The sequence below is a fragment of the Maylandia zebra genome, linkage group LG10 (assembly GCF_041146795.1).
Source record: "Maylandia zebra isolate NMK-2024a linkage group LG10, Mzebra_GT3a, whole genome shotgun sequence".
NCBI lineage: Eukaryota > Metazoa > Chordata > Actinopteri > Cichliformes > Cichlidae > Maylandia > Maylandia zebra.
The window spans coordinates 6,710,560-6,725,035 of record NC_135176.1 but is presented as its reverse complement, the minus strand read 5'-3'; the positions used below and the strand labels follow the sequence as shown (position 1 = coordinate 6,725,035).

Below are 14,476 nucleotides of genomic sequence, written 5' to 3'. Positions count from 1 at the left end.
CCATCAGTAACACACTACAACGGCAGGGAATCAAATCCCGCAGTGCCAGACGTGTTCCGCTGCTGAAGCCAGTGCATGTCCAGGCCCGTCTGAAGTTTGCCAGAGAGCACATGGATGATACAGCAGAGGATTGGGAGAATGTCATGTGGTCAGATGAAACCAAAGTAGAACTTTTTGGTATAAACTCAACTCGTCGTGTTTGGAGGAGGAAGAATACTGAGTTGCATCCCAAGAACACCATACCTACTGTGAAGCATGGGGGTGGAAACATCATGCTATGGGGCTGTTTTTCTGCCAAGGGGACAGGACGACTGATCCGTGTTAAGGACAGAATGAATGGGGCCATGTATCGTGAGATTTTGAGCCAAAACCTCCTTCCATCAGTGAGAACTTTGAAGATGAAACGAGGCTGGGTCTTCCAACATGACAATGATCCAAAACACACCGCCCGGGCAACAAAGGAGTGGCTCCGTAAGAAGCATTTGAAAGTCCTGGAGTGGCCTAGCCAGTCTCCAGACCTCAACCCCATAGAAAATCTGTGGCGGGAGTTGAAAGTCCGTGTTGCTCGGCGACAGCCCCAAAACATCACTGCTCTCGAGAAGATCTGCATGGAGGAATGGGCCAAAATACCAGCTACTGTGTGTGCAAACCTGGTAAAGACCTATAGTAAACGTTTGACCTCTGTTATTGCCAACAAAGGTTATGTTACAAAGTATTGAGTTGTATTTTTGTTATTGACCAAATACTTATTTTCCACCCTGATTTACGAATAAATTCTTTACAAATCCTACCATGTGGATTCATGGATTTTTTTTTCACATTCTGTCTCTCACAGTTGAAGTGTACCTCTGGTGCAAATTACTGACCTCTGTCATCATTTTAAGTGGGGGAACTTGCACAATCAGTGGCTGACTAAATACTTTTTTGCCCCACTGTAGTCTGCCAGTAGCAACAATCCCACCACGATTTCTCCAGAAAGTTTTCTTGTACTCTTTTATTTTAACTATACAGAAGGTAATTTCTGCCTCAACGGGTCCCTTAATCAAAACATGAAAAAACGATGTAGCCTGGCCTGCTTATAACAACAATATATGAGCCAAAAATGTAAATTAATTAACACTTGAAAGACTCACCAGGCTCAAGGCACCAGGGCTTCTCCTCCTCAAAGGACAGCTCTGGAGGGCTATTTTCCAAGGACCTGCATGAGCAACAAAATGTAACTGAATCACAGCACCCCAACTAAACTCTAATGACATACAGACAGAAAACTGTTGAAGGCAAACCAACTGGACATAGTAGTGGTGGACAAGCAGAGGAAGAAGGCCATAATAATAGATGTAGCTATATAAAGTGATAGCTACATCAGGAAGAACAATGTGAAGAAGAACGTGAGAAGCTGGAGAAATACTAAGGACAGAGAGAGGAGCTGGAGAAGCAAGGTCAAAGGTGAAGACAAGTCTTGGGCAACTGCTCTGTCTAGCAGTAGCTGATGTTTTGTCCTTCTGGTGTTTCGCCAATTCCTCTGGGTTTGCCAAAAACCCAGAGGAATGATTCCAATACACTGCTGAATCTATGTCATGAAGAATGACTGCTGTTCTAAAGGCAAAAATTGCTAAACATTTTTATTAAAAATCTTGAGTTACAGCTGAAAATCTGCATTCAATCAATTTTATCTTTATGAATGTTTCATTCACTGTGGTGGTGAATAGAGGCAAAACTACAAAAATTATGTCTGACCAACTACCTATGGAACTAACAATATACCATGTGTGTGAAGACCAATACCTGCTTGCTACAGTGATGCAGACAGGAGTCTGACTCAGGCACAGACTGGATGAAGGAATGTGATAGTTGCCCTCCGGTCCTTCCATTGCCCCTTGATGTTGTTCTAACACAGGGCTGCAAAAAGGGTTGGAGGATCTGCAAAGATGACATTTGATTTGTCAAAACAACCTTTGACTACATTAGCTAGTTTGTCTAATGGTTAACTATAAGAGGGAATCTTATGCAAAAGCCCTTTCTAACCCTTTTTCTGTCAGAGGTTTGCTCCTGTCAAAGGGGTGTATTTCTCTCAAAAATTGTTCAAGATGTCTTATTATGTTGGTTAGGTTTGTCAGACCAAGGAAAGTTTAGATACAGTCGGAGGAATAATTATTCGAGCTACTTTGTAAGTTTATTCATTTCCAAAACAATGAATAGTCTCTAATTGCATAGAGACAGAATTCAACCAAAAAAACAACCCAGAAAAAATAAGAGTTAAAACCCCCTCAAAAGTTATTATAAACAGATTTGCATGTCATTGAGTGAAATTAGGTTTTGCTCCACAAGATCAAATACTTGTTTTAGTACTTGGTCAAGAATACTAACTTTCTTGGCATAATTTCTTATTATCAGGTTTTCATATCTCTCAGGTGGGATTTTGGTCTTTTAGGTTTCTTGGTTGCCTGGTTGGCAGCTTCAAGTTTCAGCTTGCTATAGTAATGAGGTCAGGAGACTGATAAGGCCAGGGTGGCTGTAGCTCAGGTGGCAGAGCAGGTCAGCCACTAATCAGAAGATCGGTGGTTCGATCCCAGGTTGCCTCCTGGCTGCATGCCAAATATCCTTGGGCAAGATACTAACCCCATGTTTGCCTACTAGTGGTGGTCAGAGGGCCCGCTGGCGCCGGTGTCCGGCAGCCTTGCCTCTGTCAGTGCGCCCCAGGGCAGCTGTGGCTACAATGTAGCTTGCCAGTGTGTGAATGGATAAATGACTGAATGTAGTGTAAAGCACTTTGGGGTCCTTAGGGACTAGAAAAGCGCTATACAAATGCAGGCTATTTACTTCACAACCTTCTTCTATAGCCACTCTATAGCCACAAGTCCCATACACCAGCGGTCCCCAACCCTCGGGCCACAGACCGGTACAGGTCCGTGAGTGGTCTGGTTGGTGGCTACGAGAGTTGATGCTTGGGTGTCAAATTTATGGTTTTCAGGGTTTTTATTGTTAACTTTTCCCGTGTTGTAGTTGTGTGTCTTATTTTGAAAGAAATATTTACACATTACCATAGCGACCAGAGAGCATTAAGGGGCAGAGAGGAGGACACAACTACACAGTGAATTTGTGTTTATTACTATATTTACAAAATACCACAGTTTTTGTCTTGGTCGTATCATTTTACCTTAAAGGCCAGTCCATGAAAATATTATCTGACATTAAACCGGTCCGTGGTGCAAGAAAGGTTGGGGACCGCTGCCATACACGGCCCATCTTTAGTGATTTGGTTGAGGGAAGGAGGTTCTCATCCAACATTTTACTTTCTATAGTAAAAAGAAACATGGTCCGGTCCTTTTCCCTGTCAATGTAGTGAAGTCATCCTCTACCCTTAGACAAACTGCCCCAAAGCATAATGTTTCCACTTCTTACTTGACTGTGGGACTGGTGTTATTTGGGTCATACTCAGCATTTCTCTTCCTCCAAACACAGTGGTTTGAGTTGATGCCAAAGTACTCAATTTTGGTTTCAGTGGAAGGCAGATGCCAACATTTGAAAGTATATGTACATCAATCGCACAATCACACAATACTTTTTCAGTTTTAGCCTCCTCTTTGGGTTAAATCTTCATCAGAAGTATCAGCTCTATCTCCTGCCTCCAGTACATCTGGATACACAGAATATCTAATCTAAAAGCTAAAAGGCTATTATCATTCAGCCATTACTTTTGGCAGTTTCTAACCATCAGATTTGCCTTAACCTGTAGACATCATTGGTAAAAGATCTGAAACCACAGAGAAAACAAAAGAAGAGTTTCATATATACTCCCTGTTATGGAAAATTCTAGTTTATCCTCACATTTAGATTTATGTGAGGATAAATCTAAATCCTCACAGTACACAGTAAATTAGTGTATGATTTTTGTATAACCTTTGCCTGCTTAAGATGAAGCAAGTGTGTGTCAGTATGACCTCATAAAGAACTGCTTAGCTAGGCCTAATGATGTTTCACTATGTTATCTGCTAACTGTTAGGGTGTAGAAGGACGAAACTCCCAAGATGACAGATGCCAGCAGCTTCCTGGGAAAAGATAGTGGAAGATGCTCTGCCCAGCCACTGCCCATGGGACAGAAGCCTGTTGTAACTAAAAGATACAGAAAGTTGTGTGTGGGGAAGGGGTATAAAAGAGGAGCTGAGACACCCCAAGGGTAGAGCTGGCACGACTGTGAACTGTGATGTTTGATGTGTGTGTTGGCTCTCCTGCGCAGTAATAAATAGCTTGACCACAGCTCTTTCCGTGTTGCAGACTTTATTTACAAAATTCCATGACAAGTTTGGCATCACAAACAGGATGCTCCGAGTGTGGGAACTCCAAAGACGGCTGATCACCCCAAGGCAAAAAGTCAATCCTCGGTCCCACTAAAGCTTCAAAAAGGGGGAGTTGTGAGGCGAGTCCTCAGTGAAACACCGAGATCATCCAAAAGAACTAGGGGAGAATCTGCACTGGTGAGCTGTGTCCAACCTATGTCATATATGGATGTATAAGTCACTTGGGTTCTCCGTTTGGTCAGGCCAAAGGGTGGGTGAGTCATGGCGCACCTCCGTGATATTTCACGGAGAAGTTCTGGGCTTAAGTACAGAGCAATTTCCTGAGGTCTCAGCTACACACAGGATCTAATGGCCCCTGGGGCAGTGGCTCATGGGAGGTCGGCCGAGTAGCTTAGAGTCTGCAGAAAAAAACCCTAGGCGCCGGGAGACTGGCGTTAGGCGGCAGTATTTTAGCATGTTTGGTCTGTAGAAGGCAAAAGGCTTTGCTAAGGACGCTTACCGAATAACATGGGATGACAGTCAGCACGGCCGAATTAAGGGCTGGGGCGTGGACTGTCACGCACGCTCAACCAGGTGACCAAAGTGAGAACTCAGTCTTTGACTCAATGGTAAAAAATGTAGAAAGAAAGCATGAAATATGTCGTGAGAAAGAAAAAGAAATGTTGAAAAGAAAGTCAGTTGATGTGGATTGAATGAATGATGAAAGAGAGGTGTTTGAAAGTATGGGTGGAGAGAAGAGAAAGCAGTTTTGGAAGGGAAAAAAAGTGGAAGAAAAAAATGTGAAAAAGGAGGAGAGAGGGAGAACCAGAACCAGAACCAGCAGCAGTGGTGGCTGCAAGCAGACTAAGAGGAGCAGGGCAGGACCCCAGGGGACGCTTCAGGTCGTGGTTTTCCCAAAACGCCAGAACAGGGAAGTGACGCAAAAACACAAACCTACATATATACACACACTGATACAGTGAGGAGTGATACAAGAGCCACACACAAACACGGACGCACACACATGCTGACGCAATGAAGAAAGCTTCGCTAACAAGTGCTACGGAAAAAAAGTGCTCCACACACACACATACACAAACACAGAGACTGCTGCAAGAAGCCACACTTAGAACACATTTCATGCCATCCAAAGGGCAAATATGTGCATTTAACAAACAAAGCCTATAAATCTCTGCCTATGTATACAATGTCTGTGTGTGGTGAGAAGGTGGAATTTCTTGTAGACTACGGAGCCACTCTGTGTTACACTCTCACCCTGAAATTCCAGCCAACATTAGAAGGTACACCCACACTGTCTCTGCAACAGGCCATGTTCAAAGAGATAATTTCACCATTCCCCTGTCCTGAATTGACGGACAGGGCCAAAAGTTAAAAGTTTTGTCAGACTCATGTCCAGTAAATTTACTTAATGTGTAAATTAAACATAAATTTGATCTCCTGCCATGATGGCATTACAATCACACAGTCAGAATGTGACCATGCAATGGTGAAATACAGCCCTGTGACCCCTGCCTTCGTGTATGAATGGAAGCTGGGGGCAGGGCTGCTCACTGAAAGTTTTTTTTTTTGTTTGTTTTTTTTTACAAACAGCACGTGACTGCATGCCTCCAGATGCCATTTTTGGCCGCTGATGGCCTGCACTGCACTTTTCACTGTGCTTCGCAGAGCCCTGATGAGAGACATGGGGAGGAGTGGTAAAGAGTTGAACATGATAAACTAACAATGAAATGCTTATTTTAGAGCTTTACATTTGCTGCACTTGCGATTTCCCTCACTAAAGAACAAAAGGTTATTTATAATGGATGCATCCACCCCACACATCTTCCTTGCTAGGTCTGCTGACTACAGGTGGGAAGACCTGGGCAGATTTGTGCACAATTGTAAAAGAGCTTGTGATTGGCAAGTCAGGGAGGACCCAAAAGTGTTGTTCACCCTAAAAAATGATTGCTTATAAAACAGTTATGCTGTCTATTGTTATACTGTTCACTGTTTGCTCATTTGAACTGTTTGATCCCACTGTTGATCAGAGGTGCCTGACGGCCTGTGGGCCAAGTCTAAATACGATGTGGGACTGATTAAAGATTGCAAACCAGCTGTTATCATCTTGTCCTGTAAACTTAGTGGGTTATGAATTGATATGTAAATTAGTTGATTGTTATTAGATCAGGGAACGATCATTTAATTATAACACAAGTGAGCAGAATGTTGCAAATGAGTGGAGACTAACAGACTGAGTTTCCGGTTTCTGATGTATGTGAAGCTTGCACATAGACATACACACACACCTGATTATATGGGAACAAACTTGCTTTGTCAAGTGAAATACATGACATCATCTCACATATTTTTATTTTAAATGCTAAATAAAATGATTGGGTTTATGATTAGTGCAACAGTACAGACCTGAGGAAGAAACTCACATTCCAGGGATGAAACATTGCAATGAGGTGTTTAGGAAGCATCTGACAGTAAACATTAGTGTTGTGTGAACTGTGCAGCTGCTAACAAAAATTTATCTGGTGGAACTATGCCAGTTGACCCCAGACTCTCCAGAACTGTGTGACATCTCAGAGCACTTGTGGGCAACCAGTGGATATGATGCGGGGGAAATGAACGGGGTAGTGAGTCTTAAGTCTGAGTTCAGACCAAGTAAGCATAAACAACAAATAAAGCCAGAAACAGTGAATGCACTACTGCATCTCATGGCACCTGAAGTTCTAATCCTCACACCATACTGTTCCACCAGAAAAACACTTTTTTTCTGTGATTTATCTGGCTGACGTTTTTGTTTTGTTTTAGTGTTAGGCTGATCCTATAAGTCAGTTTGGGTCTGTTTTCTCTTTCTAAGAGAATGACAGCCTTATGCTTGGACATGTCCTAAAACTAGACCTAATGTTTTAGGGGTTTTTTTTGTAACAGTGCACTTAAATAAAACCTGTCAGGTGTCACCCCTCCAGGGCATGATATTTTGTGTGCTGATGATTTAACAATCAGCTCTCTTTTCAGCAGGCCTGCAAGATTGATACGAAAGCGCTATGAAACATCCTTACTGGAAACATTTGCAAAGTGTGATTCTTCAGATTACAATGGGCTTTGGAGAAATTCACTCGTCTGGGACACGTGATCTCACGCGACAGTAAGTCCCTCTGTGTAAAAAGGTTGTAGCGATTCAATCCATTCCAAAATCATAAAGAATTGTTTTTTCTTTTTTTGATATGACATCGTATTGCTATTAGTGGATACTCAAATATGTGCGCGAGAGGCTCCACTCTCAGCAATGACAAATGTGAAGGGACTGACTGGACTGTGACAGACTGATAATGTAAATAAAGCTTTGACTGACTTGAAACTGAGATTAAAGACTGCACCAAGTTTAGGATTAGTAAATGCTGTTAAACAATTCACAAAAAACAGTTAGAAAAGGGTGGATGTTTGTGCGTTGTTTGGTTTTGTTTTCACAGGAGCGGGCAGCGACCAGAGATGGGAAGACTATCTAGGTTCACATAAGCTTGTGGGCCGTGCAAACTCAACCCTTAACTGCCACTTTCAGTGTAACTGATTCTTGTAGAGAAATCTATGTATTTACTAGCTTTGTTGTTTATGATGCCATAATGTATTGTTGGAAAATGCCAAATGTCACAGTTGAAGAATGTACTGTGTTAAACCCAGAATAACTTATTTCACAGGAGCTGATGGCTAACCACATGATTTTGTTGCAGCTATTTCTAGAATCTATTTGTCCAGATCTGATCTACAGGATGCATAACTGGCTAATGTTGTTTTTTTCCTGAAGGTCTTTGTGGAGGATTTGGCATCACACAGACAGTAAAAATAAAGCAGGATGTGAAGTAATCACAGAACATCTTAGCGTTGGGCTAATTATTATATCAGTATTTATCTCAAGTTGCTGAGCTCATAACATTGAAACAAGTGAGTGACATTACTTATGATCAGTCACTATACCTAATTCTAAATACACACGGGATGATCCATGATTTGGGCATATTATGGGAACAATGACTTTTTTTAATGATTCAGGAAAATCCATTGCACATGACAAACTTGTGGCTGCAGTGCTGGATGCCTTATTACTCCTCTGACCTACAGTTGTTCGTAAATGTGAAGTTTATATTAACTCAAGATTCTGTTTTCTAGGCAATTACAGAACAGATGCGGTGGTAAAACCAGTAGTTAAGCAGAATTAACATGAAAACCATGCTAATTTCATTTCCTAGCACAGGTTTAAAACTATTTCGTGATATTTCTATGATTTTCAATTATTTTTTTCTATGATTTGTGTGACTAACAATTCATGTACAGGTATTAAAACTCTACAGGTGGTACAGATTAGTGATGGTAAATTCTATTCTTTTTACTGAATCGGGTTTGAATGCGTCACTCACCAAAGTGAATCGGGTTTTTGAGTCATTTGAGTCACTGAGTCAGTTGAACAGAGAGTGCAAAAAATGTACCCCTAACCCTAACTTAATTTGTTTTCATGTAAATACTGCTAAGATGAGTGACTGAAAAAGAAAAACAACTATTTTTGCTCTCAAAAAAGAGCAAAAAAAAAAAATTAAAGATTTCTAAAGGGAACATTTTTTTTAATTTTTTTTTTATTAGTATTTTCCTCAAATGTGTCAAATATATATTTTCTCATCTAAATGTCCACTGAGCTGTTTGCCAGGGGGCGGTAATGCTCCTTAACTCTGGTTGCCAACCAAGAAGAAGAAGAAGAAGCTGTGAGCCAGGAGGGAGGCGGTGAGTGAGCGTTGTCACTACCCGATCCGTACCGGAAACCCGATCGGCACCCCGCATGCGCAAATCTTACGTCACTTCCTCTCTTTGCCAACATTGCGACATTCAATATATTTGAATGATACGGTTAAATCTTTGACTTTAGTTAAAAAGAAAAAGGCTGCTTTTTTTGTTTCCTTTATGGAAGATTTTGATTTAGTGAGTTAATAATTTGTTAAATTATGTGAGCCCATCTTTATATTTTATTTTCACTATGTATGAAAGTTGCTAATATGTAAGAAATGTCTATTCTCTGAATCTGTAATATATGGTGCATTTTGTTTGTATGTTTATATTACTAATAAAAAAATAAATAAAAATTTGAATGATACGGTTAGCGCCCAGTTAGCTCCTAGCATTTCTCAACAGCTCTGCCTCCTTTTCGACTGCCCGGGACATTTAAACAATGGATAATCTGTATACAAAGAAATTCATGCTTTTCTCCTCAACAGAGAGTGTCCCCTGATTGAGCAACAGCGCCGTAAAATAAGAAGAATGGCGCCTAATTACAGAGTTAATAATGCAGACTTTGTAATATCTCACGTGTAGATTCATCAGCCAGATGAAGTCTTTACTGACAATTGACAGTGATAGCGCACATCATCATCACTATTCCAACAATCCTCTCCTCACAGACAAGCATAAACGCACTCGATTATCACTAAATCAAATTTAACACACGTTTGTAATGACGCTAATTCAGTTTACAATGGGGTTCATTCACTCAGTCAGCAGGTGGCGGTATCCTCGTGCACTGCCATTAAACGAACAGAAGAAGAAGAAAACCCCTGCACATGCGCGGTACGGATCGGGTAGACCCGATTTGTACGGTCCGACTTTGCAAATGCGCAGTAAGGATCGGGAGTCCCGATCTGTCACTATCTTTTTATTTTTTTGTTTTTGTCTACATTATATTAAATGTTTCATTATCGGAAACATTTTAAGGGATACTTACTGTGGCCCTGAGAGGCCAAACTGACTGCAACTTCAGAAAACACTTGCAAAAAGAAAAATGCTGCAAAAAGAAAAATGCTGCAAAAAGAAAAACGCTGCAAAAAGAAAAACGCTGCAAAAAGAAAAACAACACAACGGAAATAGGAAAAAAGACAACGGAAATGTTTCCGGGGAGACAGTAACCGGACGGACCAGTTGCACAAACCAAAACATGCTAACAAGTGCACTGGGACTGGGAGACACTTCAAAGAAGCGGAGCGGCCAAAGAGTAAACTTTCAAAAGTAAGTTCTGAATATTATGTCACTTATTTATGTGCAAATGTTTAATAATGAGGAACATTAAAACATTACTGTTGGCCACATGCCGGCAAAGTTATGTGACATTAGCGATGTTTGTACTTTCAGCATTTACTTTGTTTTAAAGCCTTTACTTTATACGCTGTTAGATAGTCGACCTTAATCTTACAGAGAATCTGATGATTTTGTGGATAATTAAAGTCAGTCATATATCCAAAAACACAACAAGCTGAAAGTCAGTGATGCTGTTTGGTTTGCAGTCCTGAATATCACGGCACAAGCAGGATTCACTGCACTGTTAATGTTAGCTATGTTATATTGTTGCCTCTGTTCGGTGGTGTCGAGCCAAACGGACTTTAACGTGTGTTTGAACGAGCTGACGGTTCACTCGTTAAGCTGAAAGAAAGATGCTTTAATCACAGGAGTCACACATGTGTCCATTGTACCATCTGGGAACTCTTCTTGTTTAGCACTCGTAATAACACAAACACTAAATCCTCCTGTTTGTAGCAGTGTATACACCTGAGACTGTCACCTGTATGTCTGTCCTGCACTCTCTCTCTTTTTCTTTCTCTCTGATTGTGGAATAAAAGTATGAACATGTATTTATAAGTTACACTTGTGTTTGAATCCTGCAGCTTATCACACATTTTATTTCCATGTGTGACAACTGCAAGTGTCCAGAGTGAGGACAGACTGAGGGACCCACTGCTGCACATCATCTGTGAGGCTTTGCACCCCTGATGATCTACCAGGACAAACTCAGCAGTGTGTGAGGAAGAGGAGGAGGAAGAGCCAGCAGCAGCTGACAGATGGAGAGAATAGACAGACTGTTCCCTGTTTGTGAAGGACTGCTAGAAAAGTTTAAAATCCCTAACTGTCTGTCCTGAATCAGTCTTATTAGGTAATGTTCAAATAATTGTATCAGTGTGGGAGAAAGTACTCAGGGCCTTCAGGTTACACACTATGAAAGGCAGCAACAAGTTTAATGTTCAGAAACCTAAAGTATGTATCAGCAGCAGAATGGAGCTAAAAATAAATGTTTGTTTCAGTTCTATGAAGCTTTGAGTATTTTGGATTAGTAGCACTGCTGTGTTTGTTGCATCATATTGCTGTAATTGTTTATTTGCTTTATATATTCTGAGGTATTGCCCTGCGACAGACTGGCGACCTGTCCAGGGTGTACCCCGCCTTTCGCCCTATGACAGCTGGGATAGGCTCCAGCGCCCCCCGCGACCCTGAAAAGGATAAGCGGAAGCGAATGGATGGATGGATATTCTGAGGTAAGTTGATCTATAGTGTTACATCATATTTTATAAGGATGTTATGTGTTTGTATACTTTCTGCCCAGTTTGACCCATTTAGCAGAAGTCAGCCTGTTTAAGGCTCTGATATCTATTCTGTATGACTTAAAAGAAGTTATGACATGGTCTGATTTTGTCACCCATTAAAGAAATATTTAATATATCAGTCTACTCTTCATTTTATCAGAAACAGTTATCACAGCTCGTACATTTTCTTTTTACACATATATGTAAGCATTGAGCCAAATTTAGTAATGCCAACATACTGAAGGAACAACATTTGTCTCTTATATATAATACATCTATATATACACTGTCAAAGATACTTGAGTGTCTTTGAGTGAAGATTTAAGGTGATAGGACATATAAATAGCTGCAACTTGAATCTTTACTGAAGCTCAGTGTTTGGCACAGAGTTCATGTTCACTGCTGTAATAACTAATAATGATTAATATAATATTGGCCATATTATATTTACATTACCAAAGTGAGATGACTTTAGTCTCATGAACAACATTAGCTAATTGTTATTTACTAACTAATCTTAAATGACTGTTCAGTACAGAAATGAAGCCCAAAAATCATGTTTTACAGTTCTGTGGTCTCAGCCTCAGACACTTATCAAATCACACAAAGCTCATGTAGAAACAAATGTACAAAATATGTTCTCCTTCATTTCTGTCAAACAAAGTTGTATGAAAAGTTTCCAGCTGTTAGTATCATGGTTGCTAGGCAACCTGGGCAGAGGCTAGACCATCCCATCTCACAAGGCTACAAGCGTCACACTTCCGGCCTTAGCGGAAGCCTTGAGTACGCGGCCCTTGAGGACCGTGGAGGCTGCGTACTTTAAGGCTGCAGACCCTGAATTGGGAAACAGTCCCTGAATTGGGATACAGCCATACATAGGCTGTATCCCAATTCGGGGTCTGACTCTGAGTCTGCAGAGGGTCCCAGTGATGTGGAAGACATCATGCCTCGTCCCTGTACCAAAGACACCACGTCCCAGTGGCCCCCAGGATTACAGGCCCGTGGCACTGACCTCTCACATCATGAAGACCCTGGAAAGGCTCATCCTGGACCAGCTGCGACCCATAGTAAGACCACATCTGCATCCCCTTCAGTTCGCTTATCAGCCTCGTCTTGGAACTGAGGACGCCATCATCTACCTGCTCAATCGTGTCTACACCCATCTGGACCAGCCGGCGAGCACTGTGAGGGTCATGTTTTTTGACTTTTCTAGTGCTTTCAATACCATCAGGCCGACCCTCCTGGGTGATAAGTTAGCAGCGATGCAGGTGGATGTTTCCCTGGTGTCCTGGATTGTTGATTACCTGACAGGAAGACCACAATATGTACGTCTCCCACAGTGTGTGTCTGACAAGGTAATCAGCAACACAGGGGCACCACAGGGGACTGTCCTCTCCCCCTTCCTCTTCACCCTCTACACCACAGACTTCAGCCACTGCACAGAGACCTGCCATCTTCAGAAGTTTTCTGATGACTCTGCGGTGTTGGGATGCATCAGCAGGAATGATGAGACAGAGTACCGGGCTGTGGTCGACTCCTTTATCACGTGGTGTGAGCAGAATCATCTGCAGCTCAACGTGGCAAAGACCAAGGAACTGATCGTGGACTTCAGGAAGACCAGGAAACACTTGACCTCTGTTTCAATCCAGGGGGTCAGTGTTGACATTGTGGAGGACTATAAATACCTTGGAGTACACATTGACAATAAACTGAACTGGGCTAAAAAAAAAAAACACCACAACACTTTGCAGGAAGGGCCAGAGTCGTCTTTTTTTTTTTTTTTTTTGAGGCGACTGAGGTCTTTCAACATCTGCCAGAAAATGCTCAGAATCTTCTGTTGTGGCCAGTGTGATCCTCTATGCTGTTGCATGCTGGGGGAGCAGGCTGAGGGTAGCAGATGCCAACAGACTTAATAAACAAATCCGTAAGGCCAGTAATGTTGTGGGGATGGAGCTCTCAAGGTGGTGTCGGAGAGGCGGATGCTGTCCAAGATAAAGACAATGTTGGATAACACCTCCCACCCACTCCATGACATGCTGGTCAGTCACAGGAGCACGTTCAGTGAGAGACTGAGAATACCGAAAAGCACCATTGAACGACACAGGAAATCTTTCCTGCCTGTGGCCATCTCCCTGTACAATGCATCCACTTAACACACTGGTTACTGCTACAACTACACATGTTTCTTTTCCAGCTATTTATTAAGGAGTGACTTATGTGTATATATTGTACTATTCTTAGTTAGCGTATTGTCTGTCTTGTCTTAATGTTGGTTTATAATAGAGCACTGTAACAAAAAATAATTTCCCCCAGGGATCAATAAAGTATTCTGATTCTGATTAGTTATTACAGCAGTGAACATGAACTCTGTGCCAAACACTGAGCTTCAGTAAAGATTCAAGTTGCAGCTATTTATATGTCCTATCACCTTAAATCTTCACTCAAAGACACTCAAGTATCTTTGACAGATGTATTATATATAAGAGACAAATGTTGTTCCTTCAGTATGTTGGCATTACTAAATTTGGCTCAATGCTTACATATATGTGTAAAAAGAAAATGTACGAGCTGTGATAACTGTTTCTGATAAAATGAAGAGTAGACTGATATATTAAATATTTCTTTATTGGGTGAGAAAATCAGAACATGTCATAACTTCTTTTAAGTCATACAGAATAGATATCAGAGCCTTAAACAGGCTGACTTCTGCTAAATGGGTCAAACTGGGCAGAAAGTATACAAACACATAACATCCTTATAAAATATGATGTAACACTATAGATTAACTTACCTCAGAAT

The 14,476-nt window shown here is 41.4% G+C and overlaps 1 protein-coding gene across 5 annotated transcripts in view; it reads right to left on the bottom strand.

The window, feature by feature from the left end:
• cblb (Cbl proto-oncogene B, E3 ubiquitin protein ligase) overlaps positions 1–14,476 on the bottom strand; it is a 162,977-nt gene that overhangs the window by 35,286 nt on the left and 113,215 nt on the right. For all 5 annotated transcript variants that reach the window (XM_014412994.2, XM_014412993.3, XM_023154987.2 and 2 more), the window contains 2 exons: positions 1,786–1,920; positions 1,134–1,198 (listed from right to left, as the gene is read on the bottom strand). In XM_014412994.2, coding sequence (XP_014268480.1) covers positions 1,134–1,198; positions 1,786–1,920 — 200 coding nt within the window. The remainder of the gene's footprint in view (positions 1–1,133; positions 1,199–1,785; positions 1,921–14,476) is intronic.